Source organism: Neurospora tetraspora (assembly GCF_033439725.1).
Source record: "Neurospora tetraspora strain CBS 560.94 chromosome Unknown B0H65scaffold_5, whole genome shotgun sequence".
Classification (NCBI taxonomy): Eukaryota; Fungi; Ascomycota; class Sordariomycetes; order Sordariales; family Sordariaceae; genus Neurospora; species Neurospora tetraspora.
The window spans coordinates 1,580,015-1,602,612 of record NW_026944387.1 but is presented as its reverse complement, the minus strand read 5'-3'; the positions used below and the strand labels follow the sequence as shown (position 1 = coordinate 1,602,612).

General features: G+C 51.5%; 6 protein-coding genes across 6 annotated transcripts; 4 read left to right on the top strand and 2 right to left on the bottom strand.

Moving 5' to 3' along the window:
• Positions 1–26: 26 nt before the first annotated feature.
• B0H65DRAFT_540269 (uncharacterized protein) lies at positions 27–948 on the top strand (the record flags this gene model as incomplete). The annotated part of the gene is given in 2 exon segments (XM_062829147.1): positions 27–340; positions 351–948. 2 exon segments carry the CDS (start codon positions 27–29, stop codon positions 946–948), a joined length of 912 nt encoding a protein of 303 aa, XP_062680443.1.
• A 1,288-nt stretch (positions 949–2,236) lies between these two features.
• B0H65DRAFT_427465 (uncharacterized protein) lies at positions 2,237–3,517 on the top strand (the record flags this gene model as incomplete). Its single annotated transcript, XM_062824691.1, has 1 exon — positions 2,237–3,517. One exon carries the CDS (start codon positions 2,237–2,239, stop codon positions 3,515–3,517), a length of 1,281 nt encoding a protein of 426 aa, XP_062680442.1.
• A 230-nt stretch (positions 3,518–3,747) lies between these two features.
• B0H65DRAFT_468877 (uncharacterized protein) lies at positions 3,748–5,058 on the bottom strand. The gene is made up of 2 exons (XM_062826983.1): positions 4,832–5,058; positions 3,748–4,656 (listed from the first exon to the last, which is right to left on the bottom strand). The coding sequence occupies exons 1-2, from the start codon at positions 4,883–4,885 to the stop codon at positions 3,916–3,918; spliced, it is 795 nt and encodes a 264-aa protein (XP_062680441.1). The 5' UTR covers positions 4,886–5,058; the 3' UTR covers positions 3,748–3,915.
• Positions 5,059–6,132: 1,074 nt separating this feature from the next.
• B0H65DRAFT_576016 (uncharacterized protein) lies at positions 6,133–10,141 on the bottom strand (the record flags this gene model as incomplete). Its single annotated transcript, XM_062830645.1, is given in 14 exon segments — positions 6,133–7,383; positions 7,402–7,609; positions 7,619–7,689; positions 7,699–7,725; positions 7,756–7,780; positions 7,790–7,855; positions 7,865–8,083; positions 8,093–8,108; positions 8,118–8,321; positions 8,331–8,425; positions 8,438–8,571; positions 8,581–8,764; positions 8,774–8,946; positions 8,959–10,141. Coding segments are annotated over 14 exon segments (3,540 nt in total). The 5' UTR covers positions 9,826–10,141.
• Positions 10,142–14,124: 3,983 nt separating this feature from the next.
• Positions 14,125–15,235, top strand: B0H65DRAFT_225278 (uncharacterized protein). The gene has a single exon (XM_062822120.1). It carries the CDS (start codon positions 14,277–14,279, stop codon positions 15,129–15,131), a length of 855 nt encoding a protein of 284 aa, XP_062680439.1. The 5' UTR covers positions 14,125–14,276; the 3' UTR covers positions 15,132–15,235.
• A 1,885-nt stretch (positions 15,236–17,120) lies between these two features.
• On the top strand, positions 17,121–19,667 carry B0H65DRAFT_549840 (glycoside hydrolase superfamily; the record flags this gene model as incomplete). The annotated part of the gene is made up of 1 exon (XM_062829691.1): positions 17,121–19,667. The coding sequence occupies one exon, from the start codon at positions 17,121–17,123 to the stop codon at positions 19,665–19,667; it is 2,547 nt and encodes an 848-aa protein (XP_062680438.1).
• Between the last annotated feature and the right edge of the window lie 2,931 nt (positions 19,668–22,598).

Here is a 22,598-nt window from a genome sequence, read left to right as displayed (position 1 = left end):
ACTCCTCCTCTTCATCCTGGTCCAACATGGACTCACCCCTCGAAGCGCCTCTCCTCCCTCACGAGCGCCTTCAACCCCTCTCATCACCGCACTCTACGCTCCTACGCGGAGCCCGCCGCTTGGCTCTTGACTCGGATGACTCGAACGAATCCAAGTCCTCAGGTTCGTTCCCCTTCCCCGACATGAAGCATTCTGACGGATCCAAATCTTCAAGCTACGACAGCAACGAGACCAATCAGCATGCCTCTGCTTCCCCACGAGCAGTTCACCTCGCCCTGGGCCTCCATGTCGTCCATGGGATCCCCATCATCGACTTCGATGGCGAGGAGGATACGGATGCGTAAGAACAGGCATCGTCCAACTCCCCTTCTCCTCGAGCGCGTGCAGCGCGCACAGCATGCCCCTATGCTGGAGCTCGAACTCCAGTATGAACAAGGTTCGTGGTTCCCTTCATCTCCCATTCGCACCACCACTGGCACTACCATCCTTCCGCCTGACAACCAGCGTCATCGAGGAGAGTTTTGCGCCTCTCCCGAGCCGATGACCCCCGTTGACGATGAGGTACGTCGATCACTCCAGCCGTTGTTCGACATGTGCATTTTCGGCAATGGATCGAGTGACCAGGGATTCGGTGCCTGCGCTAACAATGAGACCGAGACGGATATAATCAGCAGTCTTGAGGAGGGGTACATGCCACCTGCGCTTGAGACTCAGATCCGTGACGAGGAAGCGGGCACAATGAAGAGAAATGAAAGTCTTGTTTCGTTCAAGGACCTCAATATTCCTGAACCGAAGGCTCCGGCTCCGGCTGCAATCACCGCGCTGAAAAGACGGGTGAGTTACGCCTGTGAGACTGCCACCGGGGTGGTTAAGGGTTCCCAGCTGGCGGCTGCGACCACTTCTTTTGCAGGGAATCTTTTCGATTACCTGATCAAGAAGGGCTTTTAGCGGAAAGCGGTAAGTGGCAAGTAGCCAGGTTATCTTGCTTCGTTGTGTGTTCTTGATTCCATGTTCTGGTTGATCAACCAATGTACAGTTATGGTCTGATTTACCAAACAGTGGACAAATGTGAGGTTTTGATTTGACTGTTAGTATTGCATCTTTACATAATTAGCAAATAATACAACAATGCACATTTGATTTATCAACGCACCTCTCGATGTTGTCCCATGATGCGATTTTCCCATGCAATATCAGTTGTTTGCTGGCGTTTGTCGGCATGTTGTCCCATGACTTCGAAGGGACCTAGCCCAAAGCTTGGCCCCCTCCATTCCAAACAACTTTCCCATCATTGTTCGTCTGTATCCGTGCTATTACTCGACCATATGACATGTCGCATCGATACGCATGTGGCGTTTGTATTTGATAGAGTAGCAACCCTAGGTTAGTGTACGGTATGCTTGAAACGCGGCCGTCCTGTTACACAGTTCTGTTAGACCTCGCCCTTCTAATCGCCGCCTTAGAGCCGCAGAAGCAAACCTGGGCTGTAGTTGCATAGTGGTCAACAAAGTGTTTACCTTGCAAGCCATGAGTCTCAAGGGGCCAGGTCTCACATTTTCCGGCCGGCAGGCTCCCGATGCTCTTATGCCCAGTTGCTCTCCGCGGAACGCGTGCCTGCCATGGGGTCCAGTGTTACCCGGTCTAGTCCATGTACGACGGAACCCGATATTAAAAGATTCATGCAGTTGGCCGTAGTAGGGAACTTATCCCGACTGCACTTGGATACTCCCACTACCATTGCGCTAGGAGAGGGCGAGGATCGGAAACGGGTACGTACGTATGGGGTCCAGGTCAACCTCCGGCGATGAAAAGGGGGAGACGGGGAGTGGTTTGTCCAGATGATAAGGCACAGCAGTGTTGCCTTTATTGCTTCCCGATTTCCTCGTTTTTAGATTTGCATGATCGCATCTTTTCTCATCTTGCGTACTATTGGGGCGTTGTAATCAGCACATGACCATCAAACTTCTCGACAGGACATACCGTATACACGCTTCCAACCGCATGCCGCCACTGTCCAAGATGACCCCTCGGTAAATGCAGCAGTATTACCGAAGAAACCAACATCGCGGGAGTGAACTCTTCCTCAATCCGTCTTAAAGGGTCCTTCGGAAACCAGAGGCGTTCCGACTCGGCTACCTCCAGCTTGGTATCGTGCCAGTCGGGACCCCTAAAATCAATGCGTGTACCTCTAGACCACTGCTACCAGGCAACCAGAGGGCACAAACAAGCAAACACAATGAACTACTCCCAGCACCACCAATATCCAACCAACACTTCTTCGGCGCAAGAAACCCGCATTCTCACCACCTTTCCAACCGAAGGTCTCCCGGAACCGCGCGTCGAAGAGCTCCGCCGAGATGAAGTTCTCTATCCACCTTCGGCTCCGGGCGACTTTCCCTTCCATCTGCGCATCCCTCTTCTCACTCAACTAAACCGATGGTTCTGTTGTCAATGTGCAACCAGAGCGATCCATTCCTTTCAAAACGATGGACACAAGGGCCTCGACAAGATCGGCATGGTGAACAGCAAAGCGTTTGATCGCTGTCACGATCCAGCCTGCTCTCATATCCAGTGTTCCAACTGTGCCCTCGGACCCGGTTTCGGCGGTCTCTTATCCTTCAACAGCTTGCTACCTCCCGGAGGGGGTAGAGGTGCCCACGCGCAGGGACCGACGATAGTCCGAACCGTCGCTGGCCTACACGCACACCCTTTCCACATCGACCCATGCCACTGGGAATGTGCCTGCCGCGAGTGGATGAGCAATGTGTTTGATTCTCGTTGCACGATGCACTTGACAAGGTGCGCGAACCCGCGCTGTCAGTTTCGCAACCGAAGAGATGTGGGAGTGTTGAGGCCGGATAGCGTGGTGCTGAATCGGTATGGGCAACGGTTGGGGACAGCGGATCAGCGGATTGTCGAGAGGAACGGCCCGTGGATGGTGCAGAGACACGGCTTGGGCATGGTACCTGAGAAGGGTCAGAGAGATAAGGGAAAAGGGGTAGTACTCCCGGGACATGCACCGCCGGCACCAACCGGACCACCCACGGCGGTGTTGCTGGATGTGTTCAGATCGAGGGCTACTGGATATGGAGCTGACGAGATGGATATTTGTGCGGATGAGGACGAGGACATAGCAGTATGGAAGCCAGGGTGCCCGGCGCCGAGGTACAGACGCAGACGAGCGCCGCCGCCGCCACCACCATTCGACAAACCAGATGAAGTTGCCACTTACCTGTCAGAATACCTGGCTAGTATTCCGCGGGGATCTCCTCAGCCTATGAGGGGAGACTTGTCACGACCGGGATTGGTGATGATGAGCGGGAGAAGAGAAGATGGCGACAGCCGAGGTCCGATTCTGGGAGGAGGGTTCAGCCATCCTCCCAGAGCAGGTCACCATTCTGGCCATGGCCCACTGTCGGTCGGGGTAACCGCAACCATGCCGTCGACATCAACGAGAACGGTTGGGTTTTCGGGTGCCAGTGACGGCCGGATGGGCAATGGGTGGCATCGGATGTGATGGGCAAGAAATTCTTCAAAGAATTTGTTTCATGGAGAGGCCACTAGCAGAAATCCAATCGATGAAAGAAGCGAATCATGTTTGGACTCTGGCAAGCTTCTTGGGGAGAAAGAGCGGCTGAGTGTCGGGACAAAGCCATGCTTCATAAGCATCTGGACAAAAGCAGAAGGAGCAACCGCTTGTGCAGTTGTGCTCCCGCTTCGGCGTTCCCTCGCAATTGCAACTGCAGACAGTAGGAACCTCAATATTTGCATTTGATGGAGAGCGTATTAGTACAGTATCCGATAGAAGCCAAAAATGTCTTGATCACATCCTCCTCATTCCCTTGAAACAATACCGTGATGCCCTCACCCTGTCCTTTGCATCCTCTTCACTCGCCCCGAGCAACTCATCAACTTTCACAAATCCCTAACCATCCAAACACTCCCCTCCACTTCCCCGCCCTCAAAAACCCTAAAACCCACCTTTTCATAAAACTTCACCACCTTCGTATTCTCCCCCGCCACGCCCAAATACACCCCCCTTCCATAGTCCAATTTCCCTCCACTGCTGCTCACAACTTCCCTCACCCCCTCCACAAACCGTTCAATCATCCTCCTCCCCCACCCCCTCCCCTGCCACCCCTCCAACAAATCAATATGCAACATGGCCCTCCACCCTTCCACCAACTCTCTTTTCCTCTCTTCGGCCGGCCCCCCCTCCGGTCCTTCCAACACTAACCACCGAGGGTTACAAGCGTGTTGAGCCAGCGATTCTGTATTCACTTTTTTAAGCACCTCTTTCTTCTTCTTCTTCTTCTCCCCAGACTCCGAAGAATCGGTCTCGACAACGAGTAGCCATGACTCTAAATGGTCGAGTTGTTTGGGAGGTGGAACGTCGATCAGGCCTTGTGGGGATTGAAGCACGTCCTGGATGTAGCGGGGGTATGATGAGGAGGCGAAGAAGTGCACGTCTGGGGTGCCGATTACGTAGCCTACTACTTTTTCGTCTTCTGGGGGGGAACTGGAGGAGGAGGTGTCGTCGACGAGGACGAAGCAGGTTTGTGGGGAGAGGTGGGTGAATTGGAGACACCAGATGTAAGGGGACATGCGGGCGGCGACGGGGTCGGCGGCGAGGGTTGGAGGGAGGGTTGCGCGGCACTGGGAGGTTTCGGTGTTAGTGGCTTGTTTTTCTTTAGAGAGATTGTATGGCTTGGTGAGGGATGGGTTTATGGATGAACATAATATTGGGTTGTAGGGAGATGCGGTAGCAAGGAAGGATGAGTGATTGAGCAGTGTCGCATGGCGAAGTGAGGCGCTTCAAGTTCCCACTTACAATGTGCATGCAAGCCTCAGTATCTCTTGGCTCAAAGGGGCGAATGAAAGGCATGGTCGCGGCAGAAGCTTAGCTGAGTTGTTGATATGAGGAAGTCGTGGACGAAGGTTATTGTTATGGGCTTTTCTTCCTTTTTATATGTCAGCTCACACCCAGATGGTGGGAAGATGGGAACTGAGGAGTGAGCAGGTGAGGGGTTGGTTACCTTGAATGAAACAACATTACCTCTATTCAGTTGTACATTTCCAGATGACGACGCAACGCCAACATCAGCCTATAGTGGTTTTTCGAAGAAATATATCACTGGCCGGTGTAAGTAGATGAGGTTTCCCGAAGTTTACCCCATTGCTTACTTCACATCTTCATTCGGAAGGCAACGTTGTGGAGCTGTTTGGACCCCTTACCCATCCTCGGTCTGGCTGGGTCTGACACTTATCCCGGAGTAACCAAGCCTCTGGGAAAACTTCGGAAGACCTAGGATATTCGGGCCGTGTCTCCCTCCTAATGTATGTGCTACCGATTCGAAATTTCCACGCGGGCCAGCTCAACTCTTCTAGCCTGGAACGATGAAAAGAATTCCAGTATAATCTCATCCAGTTGCTCTCGAACTTCAGTGTTGGATCAAAAGTTGGTATATTTCCTATTACCTAAGAACCTCCCATAACCGTGCTGGGAACCGCATCCCACCTCCCATCAGCATCCAGCCGTGCCCGTACACCCTTGGCTCATGTTCTTCTTACCCCATTCCCCTTGATCATTCCTATCTCCCCCACCTCAACGTAATGGAGTCCACAGGTACTTTTCCCCGAGTCAGCCTCTTTCGAGGAGTGGCTAACCCGCCGCTGCCATGCACGGGGTCCAACATCCTTTTTTGTTCTCCCCGCGCAGAACTCCAGGTACTGCGCACGCTCACTCAGATACCTCACAAGCAAACAAAGTAGAAGCCAAAATTAAGACATATGAGGGGCCAACGGAAAGCCGCTGGAGACAGGGAAGAAGTATAAGACACTATGATACGAGATGTTCGACAAAGAACCAAGAAAAGAAAATTATAGGTATAACAAGTTTTGTACACGAAGTTGATCTAGATGCAGAGGTATCTCGATATCATAAGCCTCATACCAAGACGGCGGCCACTCCTGCCTCCAGTGCCACACGCCTTATAACGCGAAAGTAACACAGCCCTGAAGAAAGAAAAGACGGGTTTCAAGGAACGGCAAATGGCAAAGAAATTGGTTTTGAGCAAATCAGTGACAGAAATGGCTGCACCAATCGGCTTCCAAACAAGACACAAGATGCGCTTAGAACATGCCACTAGGGCCATTTGTGCTGCGGCTCGACTTGTTGAGAGAGAATGTTGAACCATTCTCCCTCATATTAGCAAGAGCTCGCCCAACACGGCCAGTTGATTCGACGTGAGGCTTGCGCAACCGTCGCCGGTGGTCAGACTTTCCGGCCTCTTCGTCGTCACTAACAGAGAAGGTACTTTGCGTTTCAGCATCCGCTCCAACCATGCTCTCTGTTTGATTGGCAAATGGAGGGCGAGGCACTCCCATACCGGCACCATCAGGAGTATCGAGTGGGCTCTCGCGTCTGCGACGAGGGTTGATGGGTGGAACTGGAGGTGCCGTGGTAGGTACAGGTGGTACTCCCGCGCGGCTGCTCGGGCGAGACCCGACTTCCTGTGAATAACCATGGGGCAGATCCATCGTCGGCATACGGCTGGTTGCCATCACAAACGTCGGCTCAGAGATTTCCCGCTTGTCTACGAAGCGCTTCGCTGTTTCTGAAGATGGCTGGGAAGCTGTAGGCTGTCTTGATCTGGGACCGAATGTTGGCGTTCCCGCCGGGGATCCCGCAGGTCCTGCAGTATACGGCGAAGGAGGCATTGGCGATGCGGGTGATGGCTGCCCTGGGTAGCCACTGTATCCTGGGCGGCCGGCTTTCAGATTTCCTGCAGACTTGGATCTATCAAGTTTGGGATAGCCTTGGGGTGGCATGATGGGAGACTGCTTGATGTTTGTGCCAGGAAGACCAGGAGAGCGCATTGGGCCACGAGGGCTCCCAGGCGCCAATTGCCCGTCTTGTTGCAGCATATGATGGTGCAGCCGGCGGCTTTGGGACGTTGATCTTCCCCGGTTGGCTTCTGAATCACTTCTCTCACGGCTACCAGGCATGATGTGAGCAGGAGGAGAGCTGCGATGCATTCCATATCCACGTTCCTGACTAGGGCCGCGTGAACTATACTGCATCGGATGTACCTTCCTGTCCCTGCTCGGCGTTCGTCCTCTCCCGGCGGGAGCTCTTGGAGGAGGCGATTGCAAGGCCAGCGGTTCCATGTTGCTTGATTCATCCGGAGACTGCGCGGTCGTGGAAAGCTGCTGTTGTGCAAGAGCCTCAAGCTCCTTCCGCTTTTGCAGCTCACGTTTAGCGTTTCTGAATGCCATCAATCCTGGATGAGCGTTTGAAGGATCCTCCTTGTCGTTTGCGGACTGAGATGAGTTGTCATGCTCAGTCTCGGAACTATGACGAGCCTGGCGCGCCTTGCTCCTCTCTGGGATCGCTTGTACGGCTGTCTCCCTCTCGTCAAATGAATCCTTGGTTGGGCTCCGAGAACTGCTGATAGTGCCAAATGAATCCTTGGTTGGGCTCCGAGAACTGCTGATAGTGCCAAATGAATCCTTGGTTGGGCTCCGCGTGCCCCCAAGGCCCAGAAGCTTTAGGCTGGACTTGGATTGACTTCCCGAGGTATTCCGTGAGCGATCAACCAGAGAGTTACTGCTTGACTTTGCCTTGAGGATGCTGATGCCCAAGGGGTTCAAGGACGATTGGCTACCTTTATGGGAGGGAAGTTCTGGCTGTCTGACTGGTGATGTCGCTCTGCTGCTATCAGACTCGGCATAAGAAGTCAGTCTTTCCCTCACTCGTCGCCGAGCTTCGGCCAGTTGACTTGCGAACTCGTCCAGTTCGCTGTCGGTATTGCTGGATCTGTTCGAAGGCTTGGACAGCCCGTGATCGGTCGCGCTGCTCGACCGGTTGGAGGGCGCGGAGTCTGCGGCATGTGTTTCCTTCTGCACTGCTTCAGGTGCCTGGTTGTCAGTGCTTGGCTTGGCACCATTTCCGTAGTAGGCCAGTGTCCATTCTTGTTCGGGCGCAATCCAGGGGGTAATCTTGGGCTCCGGCAACATATCGAGCGGTCGTGGCTCAGGACGGTTATTTTGAATGGGAGCACCCCAGATCGAGGAAGCACCGCTGTCTGACCGAAGGTGTGAACGAACTAGGCCACCAAGTCCAGCGTTGGGGCCTAGAGTAGGAGAGTCTGCCGATGCAGGCTCGACTGACTCTTCGATTGAAATTGTTGGGTTTTCGGGCTTTGTTGATGTGTTGATAGAGAGCGGGGGTGGAGCAGCAGCCCCCCTCAGCGCAGGGTGTTCCTCATCGGCAGGACGCTGAAGGCTGAGCTGACCGGAAAGGGCTGCTAAAGCTTGAGCTTGAAGACTTTCGGGTGTTTGCGAATCGAGATCGGTAGATGCGGGCTCCTCTTCCAGTGCTGGCTGAGTCCTGAGAGGCTCCCCTCGTCCCTCAAAGGGCTGTCTGTGGGTAGACGACTCCCGTGAGCGAGCGGTAGCGAAAGAAGCATCAGACCCTGCCCGGGGGCGACGGGTTGGCGTCTCGCGACCCTGCTGCAGCTGGATTTGGCGCTGGGCGTACTTGGTCTCGTCGTATGGTTGCGAAGGCTTCTGAAACACTCCCATAGCGGTGGCTTTTCCAACATCGTTAGGCTGAATGGGCAACAGAGGGTGCGGTTCGCCAGTCTCGCTGATTGGGGGACTGAGTGGAGGAGAGCCACCAAAGTTTAGCTTGGGATCCGCCTGGGGAGCAGCCCCATTTCCCAAGTCCCCAGTACCAGTCGCAGGAGTAGTGATCGGAGGACTGACTGACCTTAGCTGAGGGGCGCTTGCTTTGCTTGCGAGGGTCCGTTCCTCGCCCAGTCGGTCACCAAGGGCCTTGACGCCCGAGGCCGCGGTCCTCTGGCGGTTGAGAGACTCGATCCTCGATAGTAAAGAGGATTGTTCTGGCCCATCTTGGCTCGTGCTTTGCTCGTATAGGCGTCTCTTATAGGTCACCGATCGGTCAAGAGTGGGGGTAGAAGCGGCTGAAGTAGGGGCAGTTGACACATATCCTGCAGGCTGTGATGTAATCGAGTTGGCAGCAGTGGAATTGCGGGCCATCATGGAAGCCGACGAGGTGGTCGAATTCGTCTCCCGTTTGCGATTGTATCCCAAGGGGGGCGGTGACTCGGATCGTTGGTGGTCTTCATGCTCCTCATCCTGCTCATGCTCCTCTATAGTTTCATGCTCTTGCTGCTCCTTTTCTTTTTCAGATATACGCCAACGCTGAAAAGCGGACAAGGCGACATCGTCATCGGCGTACAATGCCCGGCCTCCTAGGCCGCCAGACTTGGCAGCAGGCACCTTGTAGATCTTTTGCCTTCCGCCAAACAAGTTGTTACCCTCAATAGGTTTTCCGCGAGTTAATATGCTTCCACCATTGTCCCAGTCAGCAGAAGCAATCGAATCGCTCCTGAGAAAGTGAGAAGAAGCTTTGATGGACTCCACCTCGGCAATGTCCCCAAGACCTCGGCCGGCTGCACCAAACCCACCAAAGTCAGCAAGTCGCGATTGCCGCTTTGGGTATAGTACACTGTCGTCGCTGGCCTTGCCAATCTTTGTGTTGGGGTCGTCTTGCTCTCTTAGCATGGAAAAGCGTGCCGACAGATTTGTCATGAGAAGACTCGTGCGGAAGTTGTCGTCGGAAGGAAGGGCTGTCGAGAGATCAAATTCCTTCTTGGGCTCCTCTACTGGTGCCTTCTTGCCCTTCCTGAACCCCTTGAAGCCTGACACGGAGGAGTGCTCGGAGTCTTCGCTAGAGCGGGCGATTGCGGCGGCGGCGGCCTCCTCCTTGGCCTTCTTCTTGGCTCTGAAGCGATTCATACTGGCGGTTTGTGGTGCGGTGTCGGGATATGAACAAGCGCACACTAACTGAGACAAGCGAAGCTCAGTTAAAAAGAATTACCCCAGATTAGATCAGAGTGGCGGATGGTGAGATTTGCATTCCATCCAGGGATGTAGTGCAGATCGTATTTTGTGTGGGTTCACCCGAAGCGATCTGGTCGGTGGTATGGCAAGACGAATCAAGGGACGTCCCGTCAACCTGTTTAGATGCTGTGTTGCGTTTCTAAGTGAGGGAGAATTGTGTGTCAGCTTGGTCTCGTGCTAAGTGCAACAGCGCCCCTTGCTCGTGTTCGCGGGGATCCCAACCTTTTGTACCAAGACCCCGGGCCACTCACCGTATGTTTCGCCGCCGTTATCGGGCGAGTCCGAAGCCGTATAACCCGCCTTCTGTGGTCAACAAAAGTAGAGGGATCTGTGATAAAAGCCCTGGGCAAGAGACGTGAGTCTGGTGTTGCCAAAGCTGCAAGGGCAATAGTGTCGAAAAGTCGAGGCTTCTTTACGATGTCCCGGACTGTCTATCGCACCGTACGGATTTCTAGTCTTCCGATTGAATTATCGTCGGTCGATCAGGCGTGAGAAGTTTCGATGGGTGAAGATAACACAGTGAGCGAGTGTGGTGAAAAAAAGAAGGTCAAGATGTTCTGCCTTATAAAAAGGCAGGATGGCGAAGGAAAGTTTTTCGCTATGTCAGGGATAGGACGATCTCGCGGGTATTTTGGTCGCAGTATACCGACAGATATTCGAGAGAAAAGAGCGGACGAAGAGAAGGCGTCGTCGGAGAAGAGGGTTGTTCTTCTTGTTGTCGGCCAGGTAAAGGAGTGACGACCGGCGCGCGGGCACACCAAGAGCGGGTTGGAACGCGGGGAACCGATAGCGACGAGAGGCTGAAGAGGGACGTGTCGTCGGACCTGAAGTTGGTGGTCAGAGGAAGGGAATGGTCGGACGACAAGATGCGACGGGATGGGACGAGGTTTTGGGTTGTATGGGTTGGGGCCAGGCCTGGGAACCTGGATCTGGGGATGAAGGGGCAAGGTGGAAAAGGTTAAGTCGCCGGGGAGGTTCACCTTCTGAGGGCACGCACACGCAAGGAAGTCCAGGGCCCGTCTAGGCAGGCACCAGGAACGACTGCAACAACACACCTGAACAGTGGGGTGGAGCGCCTTGGCGGCCGACTTGGCTTTTTCACCTTCACCGTGAGAGCACTGGGGAGGAGCGACTCCCGCCGTGGACCGGATGACCTCGGAGGGGGAGGGGGTGTGTTTATTGTAGGCCAATTGAGCTCTGTTATTGGTTGGCGGAGATCCGTCCATGGAGAAAAGGGGCACGGGCATGCAAAAGCAATTTGTGTGACAAACGATTCCACCGTGCGTCCGGCGCCCACTCGTGCACCACTCCCCGAAAAATGGTGCGCTCTCGGTGCTCCAGGAAATGAAGCTGCCCAAGCCAATTACCAATTTCATTGGGCAAAGTCCTCGAGAAAAGGTCGGACAGGGGCAAAAAAGAAAAATCGGAAACGCGACGACTGAACCTTTCATCCTAATTACCCGCTGGCTCCCACCAGTCTCCAATCTGTTTCCGTCCCTGCAGAGTGCAGCCTGCACTGATGCATTTGGTCAGTGAGCTCGGTGAGGCATGAGAGCCGCCAACCCCATGGAGAGCGATAAGCCAAGGCTACCAGATCGTCGACAACAATCACGACTGACATTGGGATTGAGATGAGCTTTGCGATCCATGATCCAAGGCGATTGTCTTTGCGCTTGTTTTATGGGGTACCGCCTTGCGCACCGACAGAAAACAGAGAGGTTCGTCCCATTTCATCCCATCTTGTTTCCCTGCAAGGTAACTTTGTCAGGTAGGGCAAGGCGGATCCCACTTTAAAGGAAGGAACATCCCTTATTTGGTCAATTTTCACGAGTCATGGTGTTCAGGCATGCCCTTTCTTTTGGCTTTCTCTTCTCTTACAAATTGTTTTCGAACCTTTGAAATATGCTTCAGAAACACACCCCTCCATCACAGGTACCCGGAGTACCTTAGCGTATGGCGTTGCGGCATGCGGATGCGGTGCGGGTCGCTAGTCGGCGGCGGCAGGACGTGCTGCAACCCACGACATCTTTTCACTGCAGGTACAGGACAGTAAGGTATCTGACAGTGCTGCATCTGACATACATTGACAGGATACAATTTGTTGGAGAGACGGGAAGCTCTTCCTACTCAGAGTTGAATGCCTCGACGTCGTGGCCCAACATCGACCTGGAAGTACTCCCGCCACTATTAACGCAAATTGCCAACGAATCAGTGTCGAAATAACAAGTTGGAATCGTCATGGACCTCGTTAATACGAGCGAGCCTTCTTGCCGTCTCCACTAGCCGAGCTATCTCGGGACACCCGACATCCGCCAAGCATCACCAGTTGAGCCCAGTCTCGCCAGTTGACAACTCCCACCTGAACAGTGGCACAACACCGCGGCGGGAACAGAAGCGGCTGCAAACAAAGCTTTGCTGAAGGCTATTTGCTCCCATCCTCTTTGCGTTATGGCCGTTCGGCACATAGGCTTACAGCCAAGAGTCGAATCATCAATAGAGGTGGACGTGGGGACGATGGTGGCCAAAGTACCGAACCAGCCAGACGTCCAAGAAGACACACGTTTTGCCGGTGCGACAATGATGGACCAGGACTCGACCAACTGACTGGATTATTTACGGTGACGGATGTCCAGACTTGGGGTCTCTGTGCTACCGCGATATACGAATAAAACCTGGTCGGTTTCTGGCTGTGCGACACGGGTGCAGACTATTGTCTTGTTCGGGGTCGACAATCACCCCAGGCTGGACTCTCGCTGTCTCAATCTGCTCCCTACTCCCCCGGATCTACACCAGAATGCAGTGATGGGGGGGAGTGATTGGATGTATCATGCCGCATAGGCCAAACCAAAACTCATGCACCCCACGCCGCCGTCGTGGAGTTTGGGGGTTTGGGGTACCGTCGAGAAAGAAGTGACGGATATTGAGCTGACCAGCCACAGAATTCCACCCATTAGCCGTTTGAGGCGGATTTTGCGTTTGCAGTGAGCGACTGATAGTCGTGTTTTTTTTGTGCTGGTTGGTTTCACTGGTCGTTGCATCCAGCCAGTAGAGCCTCTTTCCGTCGTGTTCGACCCCCTTTCGCCCTCCGATTGGGTCCGTGCAGAAGAAGCCTCCTGCCCATCCTTCATGGCGATCAGATATCGCTGATGGTCAGCTGTACCGCAGGTTGGAAAAGAAGCAAAGGCATGTCAATAACGAATGCATCCTGATATCTTTTGCCATGTTGTTCGTTTTGTGCCAATTACAGGATCACAGTTGGTGATATTGCGAATCTTGAAACATCGGCCATCAGCTACGAAAGAGTACGGCAGGTCCACTAGACACACACCCTCCCCGGCTCTAGCCACAGCCGTCCCACATACACGGATCGGCCAGGGCTTCCGCGATCCAATTAGGAGGAGCACTTGACGGCTGTACCTGACGCTAAACCCAACCAGTCTTAATGGGCACTCCACAACCACGAGAAATGAATGGAACCCTGGTAATCTTGTGGAGCAGTGGAGGTGACCGTTTTTGGCGCGCCTTGCGAAATGCTGGGCTGGCTGGCTGGCTTGGGCCTTGGTCCATTTCCAAGATGAGCGTCCCCCACAATCTGATGCCATTTTTTTTGGAACTAATGACGGAACAGAGAATATCATGAAACAGGGAAACAAAGAGGGGCATCAAAGTTTCAGTCCAAGACAGCATCAAGACTGACAAAGAAAAGAGGGTGTCGCGTAACGGGCTTGTAGAAAGATACGTACCACCTCCCCAGTCACCTCCATCCTCTAACACATCCTCTAACACCATTGGCCCGCATTTCTCACCAAGATCCGCCAGACCAAGTACCTCCATTTCCAACAGTCCAAATCTATCTCGAGCAATATCCACGCTGCAAAAAAGGTAACGCATCCACGCAACTCAGCTGGCCCAAAAGGGGGCTTTTTGCTCTGTTTTGCTTTATATCGGGTTGCGGAGGGTGGAATGCGGGGGTTTGAAGTTTCGAAGTCGACCTCTAAACTTTGTCACTTGAAAAGTGGCGGTACGTACCTTTTTAAAAGCCCGTTACGCACCCCCGAAAAGAGGACGAGGGGTCGGCAGTTGGGACTTGAGTGCCTGAGGGGTGCTGCTCGCTACCATGCAGGTGAGTGAACAGCTGAACAGGTCAACCCCGCATTGCACAGACAAAAGAGAAGAAACCCCCCTTGACGAGAACTCGGTACCATGGACGATATTATCACTTGACACAGTCGCATAGAACAGAAGAAACGTGGAAATGATTCTGAGATAGGAGCGTCGAGTGAGGCCTGGGAGGTCTGACGCCAGAGTCAACAGCGCGGAGAAGGGCATACAAGGCAACTTTTTCCATGTCTCGACGTCTCAGACATGCGTGGCGGTCACCAACACTTCAGACCCTTTGTATCACCATGATTCCCAAAACCATCTTCAACAACTTCAGTCGAATTTACTTTGCGAGAGTCAGACTTTTGTCTCTTTTCCACCTCTCACTTTCCAGGCAATTTGTTTCTGACGTTGGGAAGATATGTAATAAGACGGCGGCCCTTCATTTCACGCACCCCACAACACCATGCCCCGAGCACTGCATGATCGACACCACCAAGAATCTTGGTGGGAAATCCTTCTGCCTTGGGTCAATAATTGGAATCTCGGGTCGGATTGGCAACGACAAAGAAGCATTTCATTTTCTTCTACCGGGCCCGCATGGGACTTTGGCGTTGATCAATCGGCCTAGAACGAAACAATTTCATGGTTTCGGATTCTGGAGAGTCCATGTCGAGAAGGGGATAGTCTCGATGCGAATGCGATTTCGACCAGGCATCGCACTTTCATACTCACAGCACAACAACAACCCTTCCATCTCAATCTTATCAGATCCTGCAATTTCGCCTTGCATTTCCGCCGTCACCAACATACATACACCTTTTGCTCTCTCTCTCTCCATCTTTTCTTCTTTGCTTTCTCCAACACATGAGCTCAAGTCTCAAAGGTCACACAAAGTAAACCCTGGACCCTTTAGCCCGCCCGTCCGTCCTTTCCTCGTCAGACCTTCCCAGTCCGTCCTACATCGTATCAAGACACCCAATGTGACACCAAATCTCCGCTTGCCCATCACGTGTCGCCGCGAGCACGGCCAAGTCGTTCATCCGAGTCCTCCCATTATTCTTCTATGTGACGCGCGGCAAGGTGGTAGCACGGTGTGACGGGCGCGGTCTCGGTGAGTCTCGTTTCCTCATTGTTATTGACCCAAACGCGAGATTTCATACACGTAGGATTATATTGAACACACGCTCAGGCGCCGGCTCGATAGGTGTTACGCCTCTGGGATATTAGGTATATGTACTACCTCCTCCATGGGTTATCCCACCGACTGGAACTGCGGGTCGGGAATAGGTTATAGATGCGGTTAGTATGCAAGGCACCAGAGAAAATATTTCCGCGTTAGGTGCTATCCCGTTCCAGAAGAAGTCTTCTTTGCCTCGTGCCTCGTGCCGTCCCTGTTTTCACATGGGAAAATGTAGTTTTTGGGAGTTGGGGGGGCAGCGCAGCATAGAGACATATGATATGGCCCGCTATACCGTAGTCCGTTGTTTAGCCGCCCGCCCACACGGAAGGAATACTTATAATCTTCCAACGACTTTGATGAACCCGGGTTTTCAAGGCAGTCAGCGAGCGCCAAGTTCATTACCCGTCATTCCGAACCAAATACATATCTCCACATGGTTCCCCCTTCATATTCTCCGAGGTGCATTAGTATGTAAAGGTTTCAGGTAGTACGTCTCCACGAATCGAGATCAATCAGAGTCTATCGTAAACAAGCTCTCTTCGGGGATAAAAAAAAAGTCTTCTCCCGCTGTTCGTCGTATGTTCCCGTCGTCTTCGTGTGTTTCTATCCGATGCGCGATCGTTGTGGTGCACGTGGGTGGAAGATCATAAAAGGCCCGACGTAGCCGAGAATGGTTCCGAATGGTAGCCCAGACCGTTCGTTAACGAGCAAGACCGCTGGACGCAGCTCTATAACACCTTGAGGAAGCGCCTGTTGCATTCGCTTGTGAACAGCGTTGCGATGGTGGTATTTCTTGGGAGAGAGAGGTGTTCTGGGCGCTTAGAAAGCGAGTAAGCTGGCGAAATGATGGTTCTCTTGTGTTGTTAATAAGAAGTGGAAAAACACTCATTCATATGGTTTCTCAGTTTATCAGACAAAGTCTCGTCCGTAGGAGGAAGACAGACAAATGTCTCTTCATAGAGATGTTGGGGGAAAGAAAGAAGGTGAGGAGACAGAAAGCGCCCATGCTGTTAGTGCCATGTCTCGTTAATTGTTAGTGATCGGAGTGGGTCCCGTCCATTGAGTCCTTTCCCAACTCCTTACAAAAATCCGAACAACTTCCGTTTGTAATGATAGGAAAGGGGGCGGAGAGATGATGAGAATGGTCAGCGAAAAGCTCCTCTTTAAGTGAGACACAACCGCTTCTAACCAGTTCATCAGTCTGCCAGCTATCATCAACTTTGCTTGGCGATGAAAGCTGGCGGCCGCGTCATCCGCTAAAAGACACCCGAATGGATACAAGTTCATGATTACCCCGCAGATAATCCCTAAATATTCATCGGATACCCTCATCGCCATGAAAGTCTAGAACAGCTCGTTATGCAGTCTAAGAGAATAAATCCTACCTGACATCAGCATCTCTCCATCGGCTTGCCGCAACGCCTGCACATTTTACAGTGCCAGGCCGTCCCAGGCGGTTACATGCACTAACACTTACAGGTTTCATTATCCCTATATAACAGATAGCGCCCTTACCGCTATTCCCCTCTCGGCATCCAGCGCCAACCACCATGCATGTCAATCTTCAATATGCAACACACTAGTGTAAGGAAATCCCGTCCGTCACTGCATGGCGGCCACACCCATCCCGGGGCCCACTAACTGGCGGTAAGAAGATCATTTAATGCTGGGTTCTGTCTTCAACACGAGATTCCATCTGGGGATGGTGGTTGCCCAGTCTATCGGCTTCCAAAGACCAAGCTCGATCCGATATTAAACACCGCGGCCATCATCTCCTAGCGACGGAACCGGATCGCCAAATATCGTCCTTCTCCTCGTGGCTGTCCTTGCCGTCTTCCGGTTGACTACCTACTGTAACCAAAGTGACACTCTAAGAAATGCAATCATCCAACTCACAACCATAATCATGAACCATCTCAGCAGTCTCTACGAACAGCTCCGGCCGCCAACGAGCCTCCCAGGCCCAGGCTACTTCGCCGACCAAGCAAAACAAGTCGTCTTCTCCATGAAGGGCGCCGTCTCCCTCCTCTGCGCCGCCGCCTCTCTGCCATTATGCAGTCTCCCATCAACAACACAACACCATGAGTCCAACGGACAACACCCCTCCGAACTCCCCTACTACGGCCTCAGCCCGCCCATCTACCCCACCCCGGTCGCCAACGGCACCTCCTCCTCGCGCTGGTCATCCGCCTACCAGCACGCCCTCTCGCTCACCTCGCAAATGACTCCCTTCGAACTGCAAAACCTCACCCGTGGCTACCCGGGTCCATGCGTAGGTAACACCGGCGCCATCCCCCGCCTCTCCATCCCACCACTCTGCTTCTACGACGGCCCCACCGGCGTCCGCGGCCAGGAACTCGCCTCCGCTTTTCCCGCGGGCATCCACCTCGCCGCGACGTGGGATTCCGACCTCATGTACCGCTACGGCCGGGCCGTGGGGGCTGAGTACCGCGGAAAGGGTGTGAACATCGCCCTGGGACCGCTGGCGGGGCCGTTGGGCCGGGTGGCAAAGGGAGGAAGGAATTGGGAAGGGTTGGGGAGTGATCCGTACCTGGCTGGCGTCGGGATGGGGAAGATTGTGGAGGGTGTGCAAGGGGAGGGGGTGATTGCTACCGCGAAGCATTTTTTGTTGAATGAACAGGAGTATCGAAGAAGATGGGGTCAGGATGCCCCCGGGGGAGAAGGACATGCGATTAGTGCCAATGTTGGGGATAGGACGCTAAGGGAGGCGTATGTCTGGCCGTTTATGGACGCCTTGAAAGCCGGCGCGGGCGCGGTCATGTGCGGATATAATCGGGCGAATCACAGCTATGCGTGCCAGAATTCCAAGTTGCTGAATGGAGTGCTCAAGACGGAGTTGGGGTTCGAAGGGTTTGTGGTGAGCGATTGGGACGGGCAGATGAGCGGTGTCGCGTCGGCGAATTCGGGCTTAGACGTGGTGATGCCGCGGGATGGGCTCTGGGGCGAGAAGCTGATGGAAGCCGTAAAGAACGGATCGGTGGCCGAGGAGCGGTTGAACGACATGGCGACCCGCGTGCTGGCGGCGTGGCTATACGCAGGCCAGGACGACGGCACCTACCCACCCGTTGGTGTCGCTCCAGGCGGTCAGCTACCCGACCCGGTTGACGTACAGGAGGACCACGCGGACCTTATCCGCGAAATCGGCGCGGCGGGAACAGTTCTGGTGAAGAACGTCAACGGCACGCTCCCCCTCACCAAACCCAAGTTCCTTGCTGTCTACGGCTACGACGCCATCGTCAAGTCCACGCCCTGGGAGAACCCCGACCGCTACGGCGGCGGCTACGACGTCAACCGCGGCTGGACCACCTTCAACGGCACCTTGATCACCGGCGGCGGCTCCGGCAGCTCCACGCCTCCCTACGTCGTCTCCCCCTTCGAAGCCTTGTCCCACCGCGTCCGCGCAGACCGCGGCATGCTCCGCTGGGACTTCCACTCCGCCAACCCTTCCCAACAATACCTCAACGCCGACGCCTGCCTCGTCTTCATCAACGCCTACGCCTCCGAGATGTCCGACCGTCCTGCCCTCTCCGACGCCTTCAGCGACGACCTCGTCGCCAACATCGCCTCCTGGTGCTCCCAAACCATCGTCGTCGTCCACTCCGCCGGCATCCGCCTCGTAGACCCATGGATCTCCCACCCCAACGTCACCGCCGTGTTGATGGCCGGTTTACCGGGTCAAGAATCCGGCAACAGCTTGGTGGACATCTTATACGGTGACGTCAACCCGTCCGGCCGTCTTCCTTACACCATCGCCAAGCGGGAATCTGATTACGGGACTTTACTCAATCCTTCCACCGGCCAACCTGATGGCGACGAGTTCTTCCCAGAGGACAACTTCCCCGAAGGTCTCCATATTGACTACCGCTATTTCGACCGGCACCCAGGCATCACTCCCAGATTCGAATTCGGCTTCGGACTCTCTTACACCACCTTCTCTTATTCAGACCTAGAAATCTACGTCTCTTCTAATATCGCCCCCGGCGGAGGCGTGGAAGAGACGATGATGCCCTCCTCCTCCTTCGCCGCTACAACCCGATTCCGATTCCCCGAACTCCCTGACCCTGACACCCCCATCAAGCAGGGCGGACATCCGGACTTGTGGGAGACGTTACTCGTGGTGAGGTGTAGCGTTGAAAATACCGGGGACAAGTATGAGGGAAGTGAGGTTGCGCAGTTGTATGTTGGTATCCCTCCTTCCGACGAAGAGGAGGAGGATGAAAAGGAGACGCCGGTTCGGCAGTTGCGCGGGTTTAAGCGCGTGGGACCGCTGGCGCCGGGGGAGGAAGGGGGGGCCGAGTTTGCGTTGACGAGGAGGGATTTGAGCGTTTGGGATGTGGAGGTGCAGCAGTGGCGGTTGAGGAGGGGGGAGTATAAGGTTTGGGTTGGGGCTAGTAGTAGGGATTTGAGGTTGAGTGGGACGTTTGAGATCTAATTATGATGTGATGGGATGTGATGTAAAGGTACCGCAGCGGAAATATAAGGGGGGCGTCTGGTCCAGAGGGGGGTTCCTGCCCCAGCCTCAGTTCCTAAAGCAGTCTGGTAAACTGGCCCAGATGCTTTCGTCTGGGCCGACGGTTGAGGAGGCCCTCTAATTGGTCAGAATCCCCTTAAAAAGGCAAAAGCCTAACTATAGAAGGCTACTCTAGGTTGAGGTGGGTGGTGGAAGACTTCGACTTCGAAGTTTGAAGCCATCGCGAAACTTTTCGCGCGACAGAAAAAAACAACCACAAGCGGGATCGAACTGGCAATCACAAGAAAGAGAGCAAACACAAGAACCATTGAGCCACTGGCGCAATTGATTGCCGGAAATGTCTGCTCATTCCTCTTATATGTAGGAAGGTGTTGGATTTGGGGAAAGAACCATCGTCATTTTGGTGAAAGGGGGACTTGGGAAGGAACTGACTTAAGCTTTGAGCTGGGCCAAGTATTTCAGCCAATCGGAAGGCCTCCTCAACCGTCTGGCCCAGTATCGTCTGGGCTAGACGGCACCCTCTAGGCCAGACGGTACCTTCTGGGCCAGATGCCGTCCGTATTTTTCCACTATGGTAATCATGGCTGGGTTGATGACTTTTGGATAAAGCTGGAAAAGTTATCTTGAATTAGCGTTTTATGATGGGCTGGTCTCGCAAGGAATCTTCTTTGGGCAGATGCGCAAGGTTCAATGAGCGACATATGTATATGTAGAGCTTGACTTACCGCACCGTAGTCAATATCCTTATGTACTATTTTTTACTTCGCGTACTATATATTAGCTGTCATAATTATACGTCGTTTTCCCATAGAAATTCTAGTATTTTCAATGTTTTTGAATATTATGGTACGCCAAGTCAGAAGGGTGCGCCAAGTTAAAAGGGTGCGCCAAGTTATTTGGCAATATTTTCTAGTATTAAATATAGAAAAATAATAATTTTAGTAATATTTATATAGTGTTGAAGCTTTGTGCAGCTCTATAAGGCTTTATAAGGCTTAATTAAGCCTTTTATTTTATAATTAGGGGATTTCTTTAATTATTGCCCAGCTATATTCTATATAGATTAAGGTCTTTTACGTAGTTTTTTAATAGGTAAGTCTATTTTTCTTCCTTATCTACTGCCTCCTTCTCCCTCCTTCTAATTGCTACCCGTTTCCTCTACTACGCTATAGTATAATCTAGAGTAGTAAGGTGTTCCTTCTTAATATTATCCCTATTAATAGAGCTTAACGGTGAATTTGGTAGAGAGCCTAGTTTTAGAGAATCCGGTTTTAGTTTTAGAATAGGGTATTTGCGGGAAGTATATGCCGGGCGGTTAAAAGAGGCGGTTGGAGTTAGAGTTTTCGCTTTACCCCCCTTCGCTTTGCCTAATTCTTTTAGTTTACCCCTTTTGCGTTTTGGTAGCTAATTTGCTTATTGGGTATTATTAATAATAATAATATAATTTTATTCGTTAACTTCGTCCCTAGCCGTTTTGTTAGTGGTATTTATCGTTTTTAAATTAGGCTTAGAAACTTCGATTCGAAAATAATTACGTCTCGTATTATTAGGGATATATTTACTTCTCCTCGTTCGAATTACCCCGCGGGGACTTCGAATAGGAGTAAAGATAATAGCTTTATTGCTAAAGGGACTATATTGATTTTTAGGACGTCCTTTGGGTATTGCTTTAATTGTAGAAATAACGTGGAAGTATTAGTTTTAGGTATTTAATACTTCCTTGAGATGCTAGAAAGGATGATAGTTAATTTTGTTGATTAGAGCTTTCTAGGGATTTTCGTTATCGTATTGCTTTAGTAATTTATAGGTATATAGTAAATTATATTAGTCTCTAAAACTATTGCAATAGGGAGGGAGGTTTTAAGAGCGGAGGTTTCAGTTTACTTATATTATACTAAACGCCTTTATATATTGCTTTACTAATATATTTAGACCCTAATTAAATATTTAAAGCTTACAATTACCTAGTTAGCCCTTTTGTAGATAATTGCAATATATTTACGTACTAAATATAGTAATACCCTCTTTATATAAATTGTAGCGTTTTTGAGTAATTACTTTAGTAGTATAGAATACCTTATTGAGGCCTGTACGCGTTGATAACCCTTCTACCTTAATACTAGTATTAATAGATTTGTTTAGGAAGGTAATTTTACTCTTAAAATTAAAATTAATTTTAGTTTAATAATTGGTTTATTTTAATTTATAGGGTATAAATTCGTCGTTAATATATTTAAGTAATTTTAGCTAGGTTTCTTTAAAGGTAGTATTTATAAGTCGCTTAGCGTTAATAAGATTAGACGAATTACTATTAAATATTATATATTACTAATACATAAAGAAAGCAATCTTCGTTTATATTAATTAAATAAGTAGGGAACTTATTTAAATTTTAGTTTTAGTAATTGTACGTACTTTTTACTACTTTCGTTAAAGCTCCTCGAGGTTTATAGTGAAATGAGCCAAAACAACACAATAACACAATACAAAACCAACCACATATTGCAACAAAAACTTGCTATAGATAGCTGATCAGGGCAATAATACTGGAAGTTATAACTTAAGTGGACGAGGTAGTTAGCGCTAATTATAGATAGAAAGGTTAAAATTTGAAGTTGAGAGAGAGGAGGGTTAAAGAGAGTAAACAAATAGGTCGTAAATAGTTTCAAAATCCAAAGAATAAATAAATATAAAGCTTATTATTCGATAATTAATAAATAAAGGTAACCTTCTCATTAATATAAAAGCAAAAGATTAGGAAAACGTTTAATTATTAATAAAATAATTGATTAGATGTCTTACGTAAAGAAATAACGAAAGACGATTTAAAATATTTAATTAAAATATATTAGAGTATATTTGAAAAGAATATTGTTGCTTCCTTATTATTAT